The sequence below is a fragment of the Herpailurus yagouaroundi genome, unplaced genomic scaffold (genome assembly GCF_014898765.1).
Source record: "Herpailurus yagouaroundi ecotype Mexico unplaced genomic scaffold, PumYag 186, whole genome shotgun sequence".
NCBI lineage: Eukaryota > Metazoa > Chordata > Mammalia > Carnivora > Felidae > Herpailurus > Herpailurus yagouaroundi.
In genome coordinates, this window is record NW_024412417.1 from 6,703,994 (window position 1) to 6,726,110 (window position 22,117).

Consider the following 22,117-nt stretch of genomic DNA (forward strand, 5'->3'; position numbering starts at 1 on the left):
TATGAAAAGATTTCCATTACCTTTTCCTTAAATCAGAGTCTTTAGAGCTCAGAGTTCTTGAAAGTATTTTCCAAACAAACATACTTTATATTCCCACAAATAGTTTGGCAAAACAGGGATATAGGGATGGCATGAGACTCATACACTCCTGTTGTTTAAAAACTCTATATTTTATGCCAGTTATATAGGCTGAGTCAAGATACCCTTGGGAAAAATATGGCTATTTTCTCAAAGTTATCAACTTTATTTCTGTATGTAAAGTCCAGACTTTATTAGATGTTTCTGACTCTCAAAAGACCATTATTAGGCTATGTCTCATTTAGGCTTTAAAAAATTGCATAATAAAATAGCATAAGTAGGTATAAAGTTGAAACACAAAGTACGTACATATTTCTTTCTAATATGAAGAAGAGTGTCAGGTTTCTTTTGGTACAGCCAAAAGATTCCCAGCACCAGGGCATCCTAGTAAATTAACACAGATGTCACAGGGTATTTTAAATTTTGGGGAGTAACACATCTGTTGGACACAACACAAACTACTACTTCAAGGTACTTTAATTAGCACTAAATCTTCCCATGACAGTGTATCTTTGCAAAACCAGGTTTTCAGCAGTTCTGATAAAAAGTACTATGCAAAAAGCATTGTGGAACAGGAAATGATACTGATGGTGTCCAAGCTGGTTCTAAAGTAAGAAGGTGGCAGTGTTCACAGTTACTCATGGTTATGATATAAATTCTTATGAAGCTGTTTGGACCCAACTGTTAATAAACAGAAGTATTAGGTACTTCTTTTGGCTTGGCTGTGCTGTGAAAAAGTGACTGCAACACTAAAGGGCACCATGAGCTGAGAAAGTATTGAGGACATCTGTGGCATAGGCAAAAATACACTAAAACCAAAGTCACTTCATTGTTCATTTTCTACCTAAGAAATTTTGTAAATAGTTATATATGAAAGGGAAAAAATATATACAAACGTACATACAAAGTTTGGATTTTTATTGAAATCTTGTGTTAGGTATCAAACAAAATCTGCTTTCTTCAGATAAAAATATTCTCTCGGATGTCTCCAGATAACTGCTAAGTCTAAGTTGGTCCTTTAATGTCTTATTTTACTTTTATTGTCCTCATGAAATGTTCGTATACACTCAGGATGTTCCCAAAAGAATTTTTATCGTGTAAAGGATCGTACATGACGACCTCTACCACTGCCTCCACTGACAAACTTTCCTCTTGAGCCTCCACTGCCGCTATTTGCACTTGCCCAGGAAGGTCCAAGTCCCCCACGACCTCTGGAAGCACGGTCACGAGGACTTGGGCGGTAGCCTATAAAAAAAAGAATATAGTTTTTAGTCATAACACCCTTTACATTCCCACTATAGAAATAGTAACCTATAAAACTGAGCTCAAACTAAGAGAGGAATTACCCTTTGCCCCTTTAAAATCCATGTGCAGGTTCTTTCTGTAAATGTGATGAAGACTGCTCAACTGTCTACCTTAAATAGGTAAATTGTATGATATGTGAGAATTATATCACAAATAAAGCTGTTATAAAAAAGTAAGTGAATATGAAACCAAAAGCTACTTCTGACCAGAATAAGTCTGGACTTGATATAGTAATGTTTGAGGAGAAACAGGTTATGTGCCTACTCACACAACACCAATATTATAAACAAAAATAGAATACACTGTATGAAGATATCTCTATTACTAAAATACTTTGGTCAAAAAAGTATCTTAAGGATTGGCTTTCATTATCAGCACATCGCTGTGAAACTGCTCAGATTATACGTGTATTCAGAATCCAGAATTTTTATTATTCCCACAGAATATGAACATTGGGCATTCATTTGCAGATATAAAATTAAATTGACTTTAGAATTATAAGTCTATGTTCTAAAATATCCTCTCTCAGAATGAGAGTATGTGACATCTGACAACTTAAAAAGGAGGATTCACCACCACCCCCCCGCCCCACCCAATTCCCTGCCTCAGCGATATCAACTCGGAAGGATGTATACCTGTAGAACTAAGTGGTCGCAACGGTGGAAGAGGTCCTCTGTTAAAATTGCTCTGGCCTCCACGACTTTCATTGTAAGTTCCTCGAGGAGTATTCTGAGCACTCCAACTGGAGCCTCTTGTTCCCTCCCGACGACTGTAGTTTCCTAAAAAGAGAAAACACAATCAAAACCTACTATTTTCACAACTTCAACTGAATTAAAAAAGACTCAACAGGCTTTTCTTATTCTTCAAAGTAATGAAAGAGAAACGGTGAAATTCTGGCTTATATACTACAGTGTGGCAGCATCGTATGTGGTTAGAAGCAGAGGCTCTACAGCCAGACTGCCAGCATTCAAATACTGGTTCTGTCACTTACATTTATATATCCTGGTCAGCTGATAGTTTTCTCTTCTGTAAAGTGGGTGTACTAACAGAATCTACCTCAAAGGGTTGATATGAGAGTGTTTTACATAATAGTCCCAACACAGCTATGTATTTGCTATTAATATAAACTGCTATTCACTTTCACTACCAACCTCTTTAACTCAGCAGCATGAAAACATGTCAACAATCCACTAGCGAAGTATAATTTCTACAAGTATACCTAGTTTCTAAAATCTTGAAACTTTTTTTAAACAAGGAATAATGTTTAATAAATCACAGAAGCAAAAAATATCATGCAGTAAGTTAAAGTAGCCACCTTTGACAATCAATAAAACAAGTTTTGTGGTTTTTCTGTTACATTCCACAATAGTAGGGGCGCCTGGCTGGCTCAGTAGGTGGAGTATGCAACTCTTGATCTCGGGGTTGTGAGTCTGAGTCCCACACTGGGTGTAGGGATTACATAAAAATAAAATCTTTAAAAAAATTTTTTCCACAACAGTAACTTAAAAAAGAAATAAGATTTGTAACTTAAAGCTCTGCTGTGCAGTGGTCTCCCTAGAGCCCATAAGGAGGGTAGCATTCTGAAACAGGTATGACAGGTGTACAACATTTCAAATGGAATTCATTCACAGGCAAAATCTTGAAATAATTTAAAACAGATTAAATAGGGGTGTCTGGCTGGCTCAGTCGATAGAACATATATCTCTTGACCTTGGGGTTGTGGATTCGAACCCTATGTTGGGTGTAGAGATTTAAAAATAAAATCTTAAGGGGCGCCAGGGTGGCTCAGTCGGTTGAGCATCCAACTCTTGATTTCAGCTCAGGTCATGATCTGAAGTTTGTGGGATCAAGCCCCATGTCAGGCCCTCCACTAAGTGTGGAACCTGTTTAAGATTTTCTCTCTCCCCCTCCGCCCCTCTCCCCTGCTCACGCATTCTCTGTCTCTCTAAAATAAAATTTAAAAATAAATAAGTAATTAAATCTTAAAAAAAAACCCACAACAAATTAAATGTAACATCAAGAAGCAAGTAGATAAGAGAATCAATGGTTAACTACTTAGAAGAATCCTAAGGAAATTGTTGGCAAGTAGAACTGTGAGATTGTATATGTACTATTCAGAAAGGATAAACACAATTTTCAATATAAAAAGGAAAATAATTAGCCAACTGACTTCTTTTAAACTTATCACTAAACATGCAATTAATTAAATATTAACTTAAAAAATATTTTTTCTGGGGTGCCTGGGTGGCTCAGTTGGTTAAACGTCCAACTTCAGCTCAGGTCATGATGTCGTGGCTCGTGAATTCAAGCCCTGCATCGGGCTCTGTGCTAACAGCTCAGAGCCTGGAGCCTGCTTCAGATTCTGTGTCTTCCTTTCTCTCTGCCCCTCCCCTACTTGTACTCTGCTCTCTCTCTCTCAAATTAAACAAACATTAAAAAAAATTTTTTTAATTGTTAACATTTAAAAAAAAAAAAAAAAAAGATTTCTTTTTTCTATCCAATAAAGTACTCAGCAAATAGTTACCAGTGGTCTGAGAAGTCGCTTAATTGTAGTAACTGAAAAGTACCTCATCTGAATCACTTATATCTAAATCACTTCTTTTAAAAAAAAATTTTTTTTTTACGTTTATTCATTTTTGAGAGACAGAGAGAGACAGAGCATGAGCGGGGAAGGGGCAGAGAGAGGGGGAGACACAGAATCTGAAGCAGGCTCCAGGCTCTGAGCTGTCAGCACAGAGCCCTACGCGGGGCTTGAATTCACAAACTGCGAGATCATGACCTGAGCCGAAGTTGGACGCTCAACTGACTCAGTCACCCAGGTGCTCCACATCTAAATCACTTCTATTAAATATGCTAATATTCCAATATTCTAACCCACTAGAAAATATACATAAATAATTACCTTTTGAAGCAGGTGGTGTGAAAAACCTATTCTGACTGTGAAAAGCACCCCGTCCTCCTCGATTGCCTGAAAATCCACCACGAGAAGAAATTTTCTGTGATACTTTGAGTGGTCGTTTTGGTGGGGGTATTCCATCTTGAGGGACCACTTCTTTACTTTCAGCCGCAACAAAGTCATCCACGTGCATAGATGGTGGTCTGCTTGTGTTCTGTTTTCTCTGACGAAAAATATCATGGGGTCGTATACCCTGTCCAAATCCTCCCCTGCCCCTTCCTCTTGGTGGTGGCACAACATGAGCTCGTTTGGCAGGTTCGATGTATTCAGACTTCCCGCTATTAAAATAAAAACACTCCATGAAAACTTATTCTTTTTTTTTCTATTTCCAATGAATATTTAAGTCAGCCTTTGTAATATTGAAAACTACATTTCAATTAGTTCTTATTTCAATTGTGTTAACACTGCAAACATCTCTATTCCTCTCCAGGGATGGACAACAAAACTAGCTAAGAATGGTACTCACATTTTATGATATGACTAACAATTATTCAAAATAATCCAGTTCACCTCTTGTTCAAACCTTCCAAACTCTCATAAAGTAGAAGAACATAACAAAAGTACCAGGGATATCCTGGCCAAAGTATTATCTTAAAAAAAATTCCAAACAATATTCATGACTCAAGTATTATGTCAACTTCCTTTTTTCTCTTATAGTTAGTGTCTATCTTAAAATACATTGCAAGAAATAAGCTTCCATGACCACAATCAAGATCTTCAGTAGAAAAAGTTTTACCTTGAAGTTATAAAGGTCTCATGCTTGTGCTTCCCAAGTTTGAATCCTTTAGTAGTCTTAGTTCTCCCTGGAGATGATGGTTCTGACAAAAATGAGCGCTCTAATTCTGAGTGCAAGTCAAAGTCACTACAGCATTTTTCAGAGAGCTCAATTAGGTCAACCTTTACCTGCAATCATAAAAATTAAACAAAATGAAAAATAATCTTAAATATAATTATTAATGTAACATTTATTAAAATTCTTATTTCCTATAAACTAGCTTTGACTCATAATAAATAAATTATAGGTCGGCCTCTTTCCCTCATCCTTTTTTTTTTTTAATTAATTTTGAGAGAGCGAGAGAAAGAGAGGAGAAAGAATCCCAACCAGGCTCTGCACTGTGAGCAGGGAGCCCAACACAGGGCTTAATCCCACAAACCAGAGATCGGGACCTGAGATGAATCCAAGAGTCAGACACTTAACCAGCTGAGCCACCCAGGTGCACCCCCCCACCTTTTTTTTAAAGAATTTATTTTTAAGTAATCTCTACATCCAACATGGGGCTTGAATTCACAATCTCAAGATCAAGAGTTGTATGCTCCATTGACTAAGCCAGTCAGGCACCCCTTTCCCTTATCCTTTCAAAAAGCAACATCATTGGTAGTCAAAAATCTTAGGAATTCAGCTGCATTTTGGAGGGATGGAAGAGAGTGGCATTCTTCCTCAAAGAAGGGTTGTCAAATTTGGGAGGCCTCTGCTGTCTGACAAGGAACTCAGAATTTATCTATATAAATTAATAAAGTAGCATCTCCAAAATGTTTCCCAAAGAATCTGAAAATAACATACTTTGTAAGCCCTGTATAGTCAACATATCTATTATAAAAGGATTCTGTGCCACAGATCTCAAAGTTCTACACATTTAATGAGGGTCCAATCTAAGTTTACTTCCAGAGAAATAAAAATTATGTTTACTTCAGTTTTATTTAAATTTAGCAAGCCTAAAACCCCAAATTTTCTAAACCATGTAAGGTTACAATAAAGACAGTTGTGATTCAATACAAAAGTTGTAAAGAAAACAACATCCTTCTAACAAATATTTTAGATCTATGATGCTAGATATGGTAGGTAGCCCCTTAACCTCTTGTGCCTATTTAAATTTAAATTAATTAAAATTAAATAAAAAATAAAATTCAGTTCTTCAGTCACACTAGCAACATTTCATTGTTCAACAGTCACATAAGGCTAATGGCTACTATACTAAACAGAGCACATTTCTGAACATTTCTGTTACTGCATAAAGTTCCATTGGACAGAACAGTTCTAAAGAATCATTGACAATTTACACTAAAGAAGAAATTATTTTTTTTTTAATTTGAGAGAGCGTGCTAGCAGGGGTGAGGGGCCGGAGAGAGAAAATCTTAAGCAGGCTCTATGTTCAAGGTGGAACCCAACATGGGGCTCAATCCTACAACCCTGGAACATGACCCAAGCCGAAATCAAGAGTCAGACACAACCAAATGAGCCACCCAGGCGCCCCTTTTTGTAATTTTTAAGCAAGCTTTATGCCCAATGTGGGGCTTTAACTGAAAACCCCAAGATCAAGAGGCACATGCTTGCTCTACTGACTAAGCCAGCCAGGCACCCCAAGAGAAATTAATTCTTTTTTTTAAAAAATGTTCATTTATTTTTGAGAGAGAGAGAACAGGGGAGGGGCAGAGAAGAGGGGGACAGGGAGTCTGAAGGAGGCCCTACATCGACAGCAGCAAGCTTGATGTAGGGGTCGAACTCATATAAACTGAGATCATGACCTAAGCAAAGTTGGACACCCAATTGACTGAGCCATCCAGGCACCATGAGAAATTAATTCTTTAATGCAATTTAAATCGGATTTTATGCGATATTAAATTTTTTAATGTTTATTTATTTTTGAGAGAAAGAGACAGAATGTAAGTGGGGGAGGGCAGAAAGAAAGGGAAACACAAAATCCAAAGCAGCTCCAGGCTCTGAGCTGTCAGTACAGAGCCTGACACAGGGCTCAAACTAACGGGTGGTGAGATCCTGACCTGAGCCAAAGTCAGACACTTAACCAACTGAGCCTTCCAGGCACCCCAGATTTTTTTTTTTTTTTTCAACGTTTATTTATTTTTTGGGACAGAGAGAGACAGAGCATGAACAGGGGAGGGGCAGAGAGAGGGAGACACAGAATCGGAAAAAGGCTCCAGGCTCTGAGCCATCAGCCCAGAGCCTGACGCGGGGCTTGAACTCACGGACCGCGAGATCGTGACCTGGCTGAAGTCGGACGCTTAACCGACTGCGCCACCCAGGCGCCCCCAGGCACCCCAGATTTTATGCAATAGTTTAAAAGAAGGGAAAGGAGCTCTCAAATATATTAAATACACCTTAAGCATGAAGTAAATAATTCTTTTAGTCTTACTGCATATAATAAATACTAACACTTTTTGGACCAGGGAATATCCAAATATATTTATTTTTCTGATCAAGAAAAAAATAATATATAGTATAATATGTGGCTGAAATCATCCTCCCTAATATGGCTCTGAGAAACATAAATCAGCATGCTTCTAATTTTAAATGTTTAACTATACTCTTACATGTTCAGCATTACGTTTAAGAATGTGAATTCCCTTTTGTACCTATGTTATTTTAATAAATAGATTCTTCACATTTGCCCCAAAATTAAAAGTAGATTGCCACAATACCATTCCTTTCCTTAAACCCCAAAACAGAAATGAATTATAATTCTGTGGGATACTTTTCTCTATTCTATACCCTACAAATATAAGAAAACAAAGTGCCTCAGAGTACTTAGGCAAAAACATAATTTTTCCCCAAAGAATCTCATTCTCAGGGCACCTTGGTGGCTCAGTCAGTTGAGTGTCCAACTCTTGATTTTGGCTCAGGTCATGATCCCAGGGTCAAGCCCTGCATTGGGCTCCCCACCGAGAATGGAGCCTGCTTAAGATTCTCTCTCTCCCTCTGGCCCTCTCCCCTGCTCTCACTCTCTCTCTAAAAAACAGAAAGAGAAAAAAGAAAGCATCTCATTCTCAAATATACATATCACTAACTAGAAAGAAGCAAAATAAGTAGCATAAGATACTGAATGTCCTGGATACCATTAAGTGGGCAGCCGATATGAAAATAATGCAGTACTGGTCCTCAAACGGGCCTTTTTTTGTTTGTTTTTAAGATTTTATTTTTAAGTAATCTCTATTACCCACCGTGGGGCTCAAACTTACAATACAATGAAGAGTTGCACGCTCTACGACGGAGCCAGCCAGGCATCCCCTCAATGGGCTTTTAACAGCCATACAACATGTATCTTATTTTAGTGCTAATAATACACACAAAAACCAAAAAAATCAACACTAACTTTTTTCTAAATATTTAGTAATAAAATTACTTATACCAAATCCAGATCTGTATCAATCTCTTCAGCCTGAAATGGAGTGAACCACATGGATTTCAACTGATCATCCATGACATCAGCTAGCACATATGCAGTCCTAGAACAGAAAAGACATTTGGTAAAAAGCAGAATTCCAAAATCAAATTATTTTAGCTTATCTTCTAAGCAAAATCTGTACAATGTACAATTTAAAATGTCACCCTCAAAACTGTTAGTAAAATTAGTACTTAAAAGCCAAGTTTATTACACTGTAGCAATGTGTATAGAAACTGCCCATATTTAATTTTTCTAAATTTAGAGAGTAATTCCATCACACTGAAGTATTAGGAAAGTATCAGTATCAGTTTAGAAGTATCAGTAAAGTATAGCCTCCATTCTGCCAGCCTGCTTGTGTACAGCCTGTAAGATAGAAATGGTTTATTATTTAAGTTTTGTTTCATTTTGTTTTTAAGTAGGCTTCACACCCAGCACAGAGCCCAACATGGGGTTTGAACTCACAACACTGAGATCAAGACCTGAGCTGAGATCAAGAGTCAGATGCTTAACTGACTAAGCCACCCCAGGTGCCCCTATTATTTAAGTTTTTTAAAAAAACATATGAAACAAACAAAATGCTACAGAAGAATATGCAACAGAGGCTGAATGGGGCCTACAAAGCCTAGAATTTTTATTATCCAGCCCTAACAAAAACAGCTTGTTGGCCCTCTCTAGACCTCGGTCATTAAATATACAATACTCAACCACAAAACATTGATTGTTTTACCTATTATTAAACAGATTCTGGAGAGATTCTGGAGCTGAAAGTACTGGTTCTATATCCTGGTCACCAAGAGGTAAAGGATCACCAGATGACTCCAGCATCTGCTTAAGTCCAACTACATTGTCCAACAAAGAATCCAGATTGTCATCATCTTTTGAATGTTCCTAGATATAGACAAAAGCAGAATGAGATGATACAGGTAAAACTTGAGAACATTTATGCCCATAATCTACTGACTCTTTAGTAGAAAAGGTTGTATTTTTTGATTACTAAGAAATTTGGAATACTGTCAAAAACTTATGAACATTAAACATATTCAAATAAAACAAATACCAAAAACATTTGTCATTTTATTTCTAAAGAATGGTAGCAGGGGACACCCTGCATTCAAATAGATAATTCAAAAACTAATGCCTTCTTCCTTAAGATTCATAACAGTATGGAGGACTTCACTCCAAATTATTAATTCAAAGAGTTATTTCAAACTTTATTACAGGTATCCAACTGAAGGTTCACTATTTAAAAAGGTCACTGAAAAACTTGCACTAGTCAAAAAGAGAAAAAAATATATCTTAGTCACTGAATGAGCAAATGTTTTTATTTTGCTTCTGTTTTTTTTTTTTTTTTTTTTTTTTTTTTACCAAAACAAGCTTCTCTAGTTCAAGGAACAAATTTTCTGGACTTTCTTCTTTGCTTTGTAGAAGCTGTTTTAACTCTGCAGCATTAATACTCATTGTCCGTGACGGATGAGTTCCCTCTACTTCCATGAGACCACTATCATCTCCACAACATCCCTGTAAATGTCACACACAAGTTAAATTTGAGAGCAGAGAAATTTGCAAAGATGCTTCCACACTTATGCAGATATTTAAGCCATTTGCTGCAATCTTCCCCTCAGTGTTTTGGTTTTACACCAGTATAAATGGCTAGTTTTAAGAAAGAGTTAATCAGCTTAAGGCTGAAATGCATTTTCTTTGAGTAAGACTCACATAATAAATAGCTAAACACACATATTCAATATACTAGCAGCAAGGTTTCTTAACAAAAATATCCAATGGCAAATACACTGGCACTTGCTGGGCATGTAACATACTGATTGATACTTAAGTTAATAAAATGCCTACTACTAAAATAAAGAACTGATGAAACCTGAATTTATCTTTCTAGAGATAAAGCAAACAACTAAAGAAAACAGTAACTATTGTATTTAGGGCTATATTCTGTAATGAAAAAAGTTAATATTTCCTGTTTTAAAAAAAAGTAAGCCATATAGTAAAAGGTATTAAGATAGTGATACTCCCAAATTTCAATACAATTCCTATCAAAATCCCAGCAATCTTTTTGCAGAGACTGATATAGAGATGGAAAAGTAGATTAGTGATTGCCATGGGCTAAAAGGGGAAAAGAGGAGTTTCTGTTATGGGCACAGAGCTTCTTTTTGGGATTACGAAAGCATTCTGAAATTACATAGCAGAGATGGTTGTACAATATACTAAAAACTAAAGGGGTGAATTTTATGAGATGTAGATCATACTTCAATAAACACATTACGAAAAAAGCAGCAGCAGGAAGGAAATCTAAGGTAATAGTGGTAAAATACAAAAGAAAATGAAATATGAAAGGTATTATAAATAAAACTGATATGAATGACAGCTGCTGAAGAGGATGAAGAAAAGGAGGAAAGTTGGCTACTATTTCATGATTTCTATCGTGAAGGTCAGGGAAGATCATGATATAAAAGTAGGACAGATAAATCAAGTTTATGGGGGAAGATAATGAATTTGATTTTGGATATTCAGAGATTCTATCAAGTAGCCAAGGGCAAGGAGAAACAGGAGAGGGAAAAGGTGCCAGATAGGATATTAGAAGGTGTAAGATATAGGTCATGGATAGAAATGAAGTGATGGGGGAGGGGGGGAAGGGATATTCTCCTCTGATTAAGGAAGGAAACAACAGGTTAGAAAAAACAGGCAAAGAATCTAAGGGAGAGTGAAAAGATTCAGAAACCAAACAGGATGGCCTTGATCTTCCCAATGAAGGAGGTAAGAAAAGGAAATGCACTGGTGAGGGATGAATAAAAGCATTAATTAGCAGTCCTCAGGGACCAGCAGCTCCTGGATAACAAGAATGAACACTGGTTAGTGGTTTTTGATTAGAAACTGTTTAATTGATGACATGCATAAGAAAATCTGTCAAACTGATTTATTAACAACACACCACTTAGGATCTGGTAAAACTAATTAGTCTTCCATTACATAAAAACTCCTAAAATTTCTTTACGGTAGCTACAGTCCTACCATTAAATATGCTCTTTACCTTTCAGAATCAAAATCTGATCTTTAAGAATCAAAGCATCTGGTAAACTTAATCACTTTAATAAAGTATATCTGACACAAAGCAAACACAAATCTGCCAGTAAAATCAGTATAAAAAAAACTACAAAAACAACAGGCAGCCAAGAGATGCTTACTAGAGTAAAACAGAAAAAAATTTTTAAGTAGGCTCCATACCCAATGTGAGGCTTGAACTCATGACCGCAAGAGCCAAGTCTCATGCTCTCCTGACTGAGCCAGCGAGGCATCCCTTACTGGAGGAGTAGATATTCTTAATATAAATTACACGCATTACATGTTTACTAAACAGTAATTTTACTTAATTTTACCTTATGAAATCATCCCATATTTATTTATTTTGGTAAAACTGAACTAAACAGGTCCTCCACAATTCTTTCCAAACACAAATCTTAAATATGAGCTGAATTTTTTTTTTTTTTTAAAGAAAGAAAGCGTGAGCAGGGGAGGGGCAGCGAGCTGTGCTGACAGCAGCAAGCTGGATGTGGCATTTGAACTCACCAACCATAAGATCATAACCTGAGCTGAAGTCAGATGCTCAACCCACTGACACACACAGGTGCCCTTGAGCTGAATTTCTTAAACCAGTGTTGACAGAATACAGACCCACAGGATGTTAACAGTATATGCACATGTACACGTACACACACACACACACACACACACACACACACACACACAAAGTATTTTGCAGGCAATCCATTTGGGAAAAGCTAGATTAGACTATAGTAAAGCAAGTTTCTATTTATCCAGGAACTTTCAGAACTTTTACTATACTAATGTGCACAGTTAAGTTCCATCAGGGGAGACTTTTCCAAACTTATCTGACCAAAAACACTTTTTAAAGGCAAGCCTATTAAAGGTTTCTGGAATTGTGTCCACAACATATACTAGATTTTGGAAAATATGATGGGAGAGATTTTTTTTTTTAAGTTTATTTATTTTGAGAGAGAGAGAGAGAGAGAGAGAGAGAGAACGAGCGCACGTGAGTAGAAGAGGGGCAGAGAGAGATGGAGACAGAGAATCCCAAGCAGGTTCCACGTGGTCAGTGCAGAGCCCGACGCAGGGCTCAAACTCACAAACCATGAGATCATGACCTGAGCCAAAATCAAGAATCAGAGGCTTAACAGACTAAGCTACCCAGGTGCCCCAGGAGAAATTCTTAATTAGATTTTAACAATAAGATTTGAGAGAAATAGATACTTAGTATCTATGATGGATCCAAAATACCCTAGTGTAATAAACTTTGCAATCACCCCAAAAGCACAATATCCAAAACACAATGAGTAAATGCTCAATTAAATGACAGAAGGTATATATCTGATTAAGAGACTAATAAAATTTGACTGCCCTGAGTGTCCCTGGCGAGATAACTCAATGTAAAAAATTATATAAAAGATGAAGGCTCTGTAAGTAGTATTTTTCTCTAAGTTGCCAAGTTACAGAGTATTCACAAATTAATGATGTTTAATAGATTTAAGAAGAGTTCAGTAAATTCTACTCTAAAACACCTATCTTTTTTAGAAATCAAAACCTTGCATTTATAGTGGAGTAAGGACACAGGAAAAAAAAACACTATTCTAAGTTCAAACTTCCAAAAACCATTTCAAGATATTTTTGAATGCAAGTGATTTTTTTAAACTTATGACAAAAGTCTATAAATTTAAAAAATACCAAATACATACATATACATTTATGTACACTTACCATTGCGTCAGAGTTAAGAATTTGTCTCATAAATTCCAAAAATGAAGATGCAAGTTCACCTGTGTCCTTACTAAATGTGCTGACCACTCGTTTCAGTAAACTATGCAGAGCATTACTGTTTTTCCTCAAAGAACTGTAAATAAAGAGAGAATATGTCTCAAAATTTGAACATATAAATCTAGTATGAGAAATAAATGATCTCCAGTTCAGACAGAACAAAATTCAATCCATCATTTAAAAAATGTTTTGTTGTGCCTATGTACACACACCATTTAACAAAGCAATATCTACAGATACCTTCTTTTAAAAATAAGCTTCAAGCCCCCCACAAAAAAAGAAAAAATTTCCCCCAAATAATAAAGATATAAAACTTAGCAAAAGAAACTCCAAATTCCCTATTTTTTATACTTTTTATAGCCTGAGGATTTCTCTAATACAAGGAGGTTATAGCTGTCTCAGAAGCCTGACCAGAAAGCCTGCTTTATGTAATAATTATTATGTAAATTATTTAATAATTATTATTATTACTATAATTTGACAGAAGAAAATCAAGGGTATAGACTGGGGGTCTGCAAACTTTTTATGTAAAGAACCTAATGGTACATATTTTATGCTTTGCTGGCTAAATAAAAACGCAGTCTGTTTCTCTCTATACACAACACCAGTGTCAGTCACTACTCAACTCATTTGTGTAGTGGGAAAACAGACATAAACAGCACATAAATGCTGGCTATGCTCCAACAGAACTGTATTTATAAACACTGGTCGTCAGCTGAATTTGGCCCGTGGCCCATAGTTTGCCAATTCCCGATACAGGTAGATTTAAGTATAACAATCAACCATATCCAAGTCCTGCTAAAATTATTCTATACAATTACACAGCTCTTTGTTGATCAAAAGAGAATTTCAAGGACAAAATATTCTAATATTCAATTGTGCCCTTTGAGTTGTAACAATTCATAATTAATCAAAATGAAAATAAGATTATATTAACACTAAACATGCAGTGTTTACATTTGAAAAATATAACTCAGATGGATTCTGAGATGCCATCATAGAAGACTTTGGTAAAACAATACAAAAGAGAAAGATAAAGACTCCTGCTCTTGAGAACTTTATAAAATACTGGAATGGACAAGGCACAACAAACAGGAATGAGATTAAATACAAAGATAATATGATTAATGGAAAAAGAATGGATATAAACTGGACTACACCAATTACTAGTCTCTACATATAACCTTAAGCAAACACTTCCATGATCTATTAAAATCTGGGGTCCACTACATACCTATTAGAATATCTAAACTTTTAAGCTGGTATTTTTATTGCTCAACTTTTTTTTTTAAGTTTATCTTTTTATTTATTTTGAGAGAGAGACAGAGAGCAAGTAGGGAAGGGGCAGAGAGAGAGGGACACAGAATCCCAAGCAGGCTCTGAGCTGTCAGCATAGAGCCTGACGCAGGGCTCGAACTCACAAACTGTGAGATCATGACTTGAGACGAAGTCAAGAGTCAGATGCTTAACCAACTGAGCCACCCAGCTGCCCCTGTTGCTCAGCCTATAAAGAAGTTGTCTATAAAAAGGTAGTACACTGATGGAACTGTTCTGTATGCAACTGTGGCAATAAACACATAACTCTATACATTTGTCAAAATCCACACAACTGCACAACATGAAACATGAATAAGGTTACAAGGAAAGAGAGAAAGCTAGAATCAACATCTAATATTAGAGTCAAAATGTCAGTATGGACTCATTTAAAAAAATACATACAAAGTGATGAATCACGGGAATCTACCCCCAAAACCAAGAGCATACTATATATACCGTACGTTAGCCAACTTGACAATAAATTATATTTTAAAGAAAAAAAAGAAGGAGGAGGAAGGCACTTCAATCAACCAGAGCAATGAGGCAAGCTGGATCCTGTCTGCCTCCACTTGTTACAAACAGCCAAGCACCACGCTCAGGAATAGAAGGGCTATTCTCCTTTGGGATATCTGATGCTGATGGCTGTTACTGAGCACAGAACCCAGTGGGAACCTGATGGCCATCCCTAGGAGCCCGCTGAGTAAGTGCCAGCTCCATGGCTCCTAAGGGTGAACGAAGACAGAGTCAGAAACACAGTAACAGAGAGGGAATCGCTGCAGCCAAGACCAAAGTGCGTTCAACATTTCCATCCAATGGGAACGTGATCAATGTAGAATAGAGATATTTAACTTTATTTCCCTTAGGCCCAGCAAAGAGGCCAGCTCCCCACTAATACATCTGGCCCAGCCTCCATACAAATAGCTCTCGGCAGGACCCCTTCTGATGCCCTAGGGCTCTGGATGTCCATGTAGTCCTAAAACCAAAAGGCCAGGGCCCCTTTGGCTCAACCTGTCCCACAGTCACAAGGGCTGGTCCACATTTGACATATGCAAGCCAGAGATAGTACTCTGAAAGACTGAATTTGTATGGACCCTGAGATGAACTCTGATGGATAATAAAGCAATGTCATGAAACTTGAAAAAAAAATAATAAAAATAAAAACAATACATACATACAAATAAATAGATACAAAAAGAAATGTAGACATATATATGCATGAGTTAGGACACAGGGATATATTTCCTAGCTCTATCCAATAAGAAGAAACAAAATCAGTGACACAAGCTTAGCAACAAAATGAATAACAATAGTATCAGATTATCATACAAAGAGAAAAAAAATAATGTCCATAAATTCATACTTATATCCCTGAATAAGTAAATAAATGAAGAGAAAGTGGTAATTCTTCTTTATAGAAGGATAATTAATAAATTAAAAAAGAATAAGAGAGAGGCACCTGCGTGGCTCAGTCGGTTAAGCTTCCTGACTTTGGCTCAGATCATGATCTCACAATTCCTGAGTTCGAGACCCATGATGGGCTCTGTGCTGACAGCTTACAGCCTGCAGTCTGCTTCAGATTCTGTGTCTCCCTCTCTCTCTGACCCTTCCCCGCTCATTCTCTTTTGCTCTCTCAAAAATAAACAACCATTGGGGTACCTGGGTGGCTCAGTCGGTTAAGTGTCTGACTTCGGCTCAGGTCATGATCTCACGGTTTGTGAGTTCAAGCCCCGCATCGGGCTCTGTGCTGACAGCTCAGAGCCTGGAGCCTGTTTCAGATTCTGTGTCTCCTTTTCTCTCTCTCCCTCCCCGTCTCAAGCTCTGTCTCTCTCTCTCTCAAAAATAATAAACATTAAAAATTTAAAAAATAAAAAATAAACCATCAAAAAAAAATTAAAAAAGGATTAAGAGAAATAGGAAACCAGCATTGGGATACCACAGTAAAACCTGCCACATGCCTAGATTCACTGATGAATACTAAAATTAGTGGACAAAAGGGGTTTTGTTTGTTTTTAATAATACTTTTAAATGTTTATCTATTTTGAGAGAGAGAGAGAGAGAGAGAGAGAGAGAGAGTGTGTGTATGAGCAGGGAGGGGCAGAGAGAGAGGGAAAGACAGAAAATCCCAAGCAAGCTCTGCACTGTCAGTGTAGAGTGCGACCCAAGGATTGAACTCACGAACTGTGAGATCATGACCTGAGTGGAAGCTGGATGCTCAACCTACTGAGCCCACTGGATGCTCAACCTACTGACTAAAGTTTTACACAGAAATAAGATCCTGTATTTGCACAATGGAAATATATTTTGGAAATATATTCTCCAAAATATTTAATTAAAAATGGAAAATTATTAAGTTTACAGTGCAGAATCCTGACAGACAGCACCTCAGTCAAGTGATCAAAGTGGATATCATCAGAAATATATCAAGCATTTCCTAATATGGTGCACTAAAAGAGGTATTTCTCTCTGTGTAATCTTCTCAATAAAGCATAATCTCAATCTAATTATGAGAAAACATCAGACAAAGCTAAATTGAGGAACATTCTACAAAATAACTAACAAGTACTCTCCAAAAATGTCATGGTCATGAAAAACAAGGCTACAGGACACAAAGGATACATTACAACTAAAAGCAATGTAGGATCCTGTCTTGGATCTTTTTTTTTTTTAATTTTTTTTTTTAACGTTTATTTATTTTTGAGACAGAGAGAGACAGAGCATGAATGGGGGGAGGGTCAGAGAGAGAGGGAGACACAGAATCGGAAGCAAGTTCCAGGCTCCAAGCTGTCAGCACAGAGCCCGACGCGGGGCTCGAACTTGTGAACCACAAGATCATGACCTGAGCCGAAGTCAGACATTTAACCGACTGAGCCACCCAGGCGCCCTGTCTTGGATCTTAAAACAGAAAAAAAACATTAACAGAAAAACTATAAAATCTAAATAAATTTTGTATTTTAGTTAATAGTATTATGCCAAGGTTAGTTTCTCAGTTTTGATAAATATTCAGTGGTTACATAAGACATTAACATAGGGTTAAGGTGGACGAAAGGCATATCTGAACTCTGTACTATTATTTTTGTAATTCTTCTGAAAGTACAAATACCTCAAAAAAGAAAATTTTTTGTGACGTGCTTCAGGGTTGTTGTTAGAACTATGTAAAAAGCATAATAGTGACCTGCTCATAAGACAAAAAAAGGCAGATAAAAAACCAGATCATTCTTTGCCTCTGCTCAAAATCTTACAATGGCCCTTATAATAACCCTAAAGGCCCTTGATCTGCTGCCCCCCACCTTCCCCCCAGGTTACTTCTCCAACCTATGCCCTATCATTTTTGTCCTTGCTCTCTTACTCCAAAGATAGCCACTGTGACCTCATGACTGTTTCTCAGACACATTAGGCATGCTATTTGTGATTGTTCTCCCCCAGGATATTAACATGTTTCACTCTTCACCTTTGGGTCTTGGTCTTTGTTCAAGGTCACCTTCTCAGTGAGGACTTCCCTGATCACCTCCCCGTATTTCAAATGACAACTCCTACCCTCACTCTGGCACTCACCAGCAGCTTGAACTGCTCTATTTAATGTTTTTCTGTAATATACTATGTATTTTATTTACTCAATCTTTAGTACCTAGAACAGTATGTGGCCCAGAAGAGGCATTCAATAAGTATTTGTGGACTAAATGAATCCAGTGTCCATTTTTATTCTTTCATAGAGCCTACTATGTACCAGGTTTCTAAATGCTGGGGGACTGAAGTCAAGAAGACACAGTCCCTTTCTTAGAGTAGCTTATATTCAAATAAACAATAAATCTACATAATGCAATGTCAAACAGTATAAATACAGTGAAAAATATAAAGGGGGATAAGGAATGGGGACTCAAAAGATAGACTTATTTTAGTGTTTTGTTGTTGTTGTTGTTTTACTTTAAGTAGGCTCCACGCCCAACATGGGGCTTGAACTCATGACCGTGAGATAAGGAGTCACATGCTTGGGGTGCCTGTGTGGCTCAGTCAGTCAAGTGTCTGACTTCGGCTCAGGTCATGATCTTGTGGTCCATTAGTTTGAGCCCCACATTGGGCTCTGTGCTGATAGCTTGGAGCCTGAAGCCTGCTTCAGATTCTGTGTCTCCCTCTCTCTCTGCCACTCCCCTGTTCGTGCCTGGTTTCTCTCTCAAAAATAAATAAACATTAAAAAAAAAACAACAAAAAAACCTCACATGCTCTACCAACTAAGCCAGTCAGGCACCCCAGGATAGACTATTTTAGACAGGTATTTTGACAGGAAAAATATTTATACAGATACATGAGTGAAGTGAGAAATAAGTCTTATAAGGCTCTAGAGGAAAAACATTTTGGGAAAACAAAACAAAACAAAAAAGTCTGGAGGTAGAAATGAGCTTGACAGGTAGCAAAACTGAGGATAAAAAAGCTATAAGGTTAAGTCAAAGAGATGAGCAAAGGCCAGATTGTATACAGCCTTAAAGAACATTATAGAGTTTGGATTTTACTGCAGTGTAATAGGAAACCACTGGAAACATTTCAGCAGAACAACAAATGTATCTGTTTTAAGTTTAAAAAATCAGTCTGAATGCTCAGAAAATAGATTTTAGGGGGACAACAGTGGAAGCAAGAAGTAGACTGGAGGCTACTGAAATGAGTCATGCACGAAATGACAGTGAACTGGACAAGGGTGGTAACTACAGAGTGGACAAAAGTGATCAAATTAGGGATAAATTTTGGGGGTATTAATCCACTGGACTTACTGATAGGTTGCACGTAGGAAGTAAGGAAAAGAGAGAAATCAAGATCTTGGTGTTTTGTGTGGACAGTTAACGTGATAACACTGGGATGAACAAGACAGAAACATGTTTGAGAGCAAGAATTTCAAGAGCTCTGCTTTAAATCTGTTCAGTTTGAGATGTCCAATAGAAAGTCAAGCAGAGACATCAAATGGATGGGTTATTTGGAGCTTAGCAGAAAAATTAGAGCTAAAGGGAGAAACTGGAATAGATTAAGACAACTTAGGAAAAGATTACCAATAGAAAAAAGACCAGAAACAGGAATCCAGCAAAATTAAACATATCACACATAATACTATGAGAGCTTAGGAATGGAGGAACCAAGGAAAGTTTTTTGGCTTTCCTGGAGATGGAGAGTAGAAGATGAGCTTTAAGGATATAGAGTAAATACCCAGGCAATAGGAAAAGGGGCATTCCAGAGTAAAATGTAAAGATTATGGTGAGAGACTAAGAAGGGGGGGTAGGAGGAAATGGAAAACTTGGATTTTCAGCAGGTGCCACCAACTGAAAGAGAATATAAAAGAGGAGACAGGTTTTTCAGGAGAAGGAAGTGGAGAAGGTAGGAGCCAGCACCAAAGAGCATTTGGAACGTAAGTTTTCAACCAATGTTACAAGAATTAACGAGAGGCACAAACATGTTTCCTCCTCCTTTCTGTCTCATACTCCTACAAACTTCTACAAATTTCCAAGCAAATCTACATAACATCCAGCTACCTTCCTAGAGAAGAAAAAGATGAGGGCATGGACAGAGAGACTGAAGCAGAAATTACACTTGAAGTTTACATCATCTCAAATTAATTTTATCTCAGCCACTTCTCTACAGAATAAAAAACACAGAATCAGCACAGAGTATCACAGCACCATCACAGCACCATCACTTCTGTTTGTTTGTTTGTTTGTTTGTTGTTTAAGTAGGCTCCACACCAATGTGGGGCTTGAACTCACAATCCTGAGAAAAAGAGCTGCATGCTCTACTGACTCAGCCAGTCACACACCCTACACCAACCATCACTTTTAAAGGACTACAGGTAAATGTATCAACAAAACAAAAACAGTGTGAATTAATATCCCTGGAACAGTAAGATTCCCTTCTTAAATACTGTAAGATGTCCACATTAATTTGTCTATCTATTCAATTTATATTTTAATGCTGAAGATTGGATTACTAGCACACTTCACTACTAAAAAATCCTTTCCATAAATACAAATTTCTCCACATGAAAGAAATCATATCTTCAGCCTTCTACAACAGCAATGAGTTAACTAATTTGGGGAGGGATGATAGAGTGAAAAGTTAAATCCAAGAATATATTAAATTAGATAAAGCATTACCTTTTTAAATGAAATAATCCATAATCATGCTCTGCAAGAAACATCATTGTTCTGACACATGTCAGTAAACAGCTATAACTGCTCTCAGAGTTAGCTAGCATAGCCAGTAGACAGTCACAGATTGAGGCCATCAATTCTTTGTTTGGTAGAGAATTGGAGAGCTGCTCCAGTTCAGAAATAGAACCTTCAGAAGAGTTTGGCAAAATAAGTGCAATGTCCTGTGAGGGTGGAGAGGAGTAGGGAAAAATTTTCTTTCGTTATTATCACCATCGATTAACATTTTTATTTCAGAAACACACAGCAACTAATACTTAGTAATTATCTCATCAAAACATTGTCACCTTCCTACACCAAATATAAATTCAAACACATTAAGAACAATGGCGTCATTTTGCTCTTCTATAAAAGGTAATTCAAGGATATACACTTAAAGAAACAAAGACAAATATTTTACTTTACAATATTTTTACTTTAAAAGAATATCTCTTCTTAAGCTTACACTTGTTTGTCTGGCTCTATGCCCAACGTGGGGCTTGAACTCATGATCCCAAGATCAAGATTTGCATACTCTACTGAATGAGCCAGCCAGGTGCTCCTACACATTTTTCCTTCTGTACTGCACTGAGTGTAGTTTCTATCTTCAAGTGGTTACATTCTTTTGGTACTAAAAGATTTTAAATCATGTGTTATTGATTAATTTGAATATCTTTTTAATTTATAAAGAAATCATTCAATGAAATAAATTTTTTATATGTTTATTTAGAGGGGCGCCTGGGTGGCGCAGTCGGTTAAGCGTCCAACTTCAGCCAGGTCACGATCTCGCGGTCCGTGAGTTCGAGCCCCGCGTCGGGCTCTGGGCTGATGGCTCAGAGCCTGGAGCCTGTTTCTGATTCTGTGTCTCCCTCTCTCTCTGCCCCTCCCCCGTTCATGCTCTGTCTCTCTCTGTCCCAAAAATAAATAAACGTTAAAAAAAAAAAAATGTTTATTTTGTTTGAGAGAGAGAGAGAATGCATGTGCGGGAGAGGGGCAGAGACAGAGAGAAGGACAGAGAATCCCAAGCAGGCTCTGACTGAGCCACCTAGGTGCCCCCAGTGAAATAAATTTTAATGAACATATTGGAATTTAAAACATCACAAAAAGAAATGGATAGAGCAAATAAACATTTAAGCACTGTCTTTCAACTAAATATTTTATTTTCCTCTAGATTTTATATACTTTTAAAATTCAAGTTTTTCAGCACTAAGCAAGTTTAACCAACAATAACTAAAAACTCTCACCACTCTTTTTATAGAAGTAAATAAAGTAGATCTTACAGA

At 37.1% G+C, this 22,117-nt stretch overlaps 1 protein-coding gene across 3 annotated transcripts in view; it reads right to left on the reverse strand.

The window, feature by feature from the left end:
- Positions 1 to 975: 975 nt before the first annotated feature.
- VIRMA (vir like m6A methyltransferase associated) overlaps positions 976 to 22,117 on the reverse strand; it is a 56,712-nt gene continuing 35,570 nt past the window's right edge. For 2 of the 3 annotated variants that reach the window (XM_040494000.1, XM_040493999.1), the window contains exons 16-24: positions 20,802 to 21,019; positions 13,300 to 13,432; positions 9,883 to 10,035; positions 9,245 to 9,405; positions 8,482 to 8,578; positions 5,076 to 5,242; positions 4,286 to 4,617; positions 2,019 to 2,162; positions 976 to 1,323 (exon numbers count right to left, since the gene is read on the reverse strand). In XM_040494000.1, coding sequence (XP_040349934.1) covers positions 1,169 to 1,323; positions 2,019 to 2,162; positions 4,286 to 4,617; positions 5,076 to 5,242; positions 8,482 to 8,578; positions 9,245 to 9,405; positions 9,883 to 10,035; positions 13,300 to 13,432; positions 20,802 to 21,019 — 1,560 coding nt within the window. In that variant the 3' untranslated portion in view covers positions 976 to 1,168. The remainder of the gene's footprint in view (positions 1,324 to 2,018; positions 2,163 to 4,285; positions 4,618 to 5,075; positions 5,243 to 8,481; positions 8,579 to 9,244; positions 9,406 to 9,882; positions 10,036 to 13,299; positions 13,433 to 20,801; positions 21,020 to 22,117) is intronic. The other variant, XM_040494001.1, reaches the window with a different exon arrangement.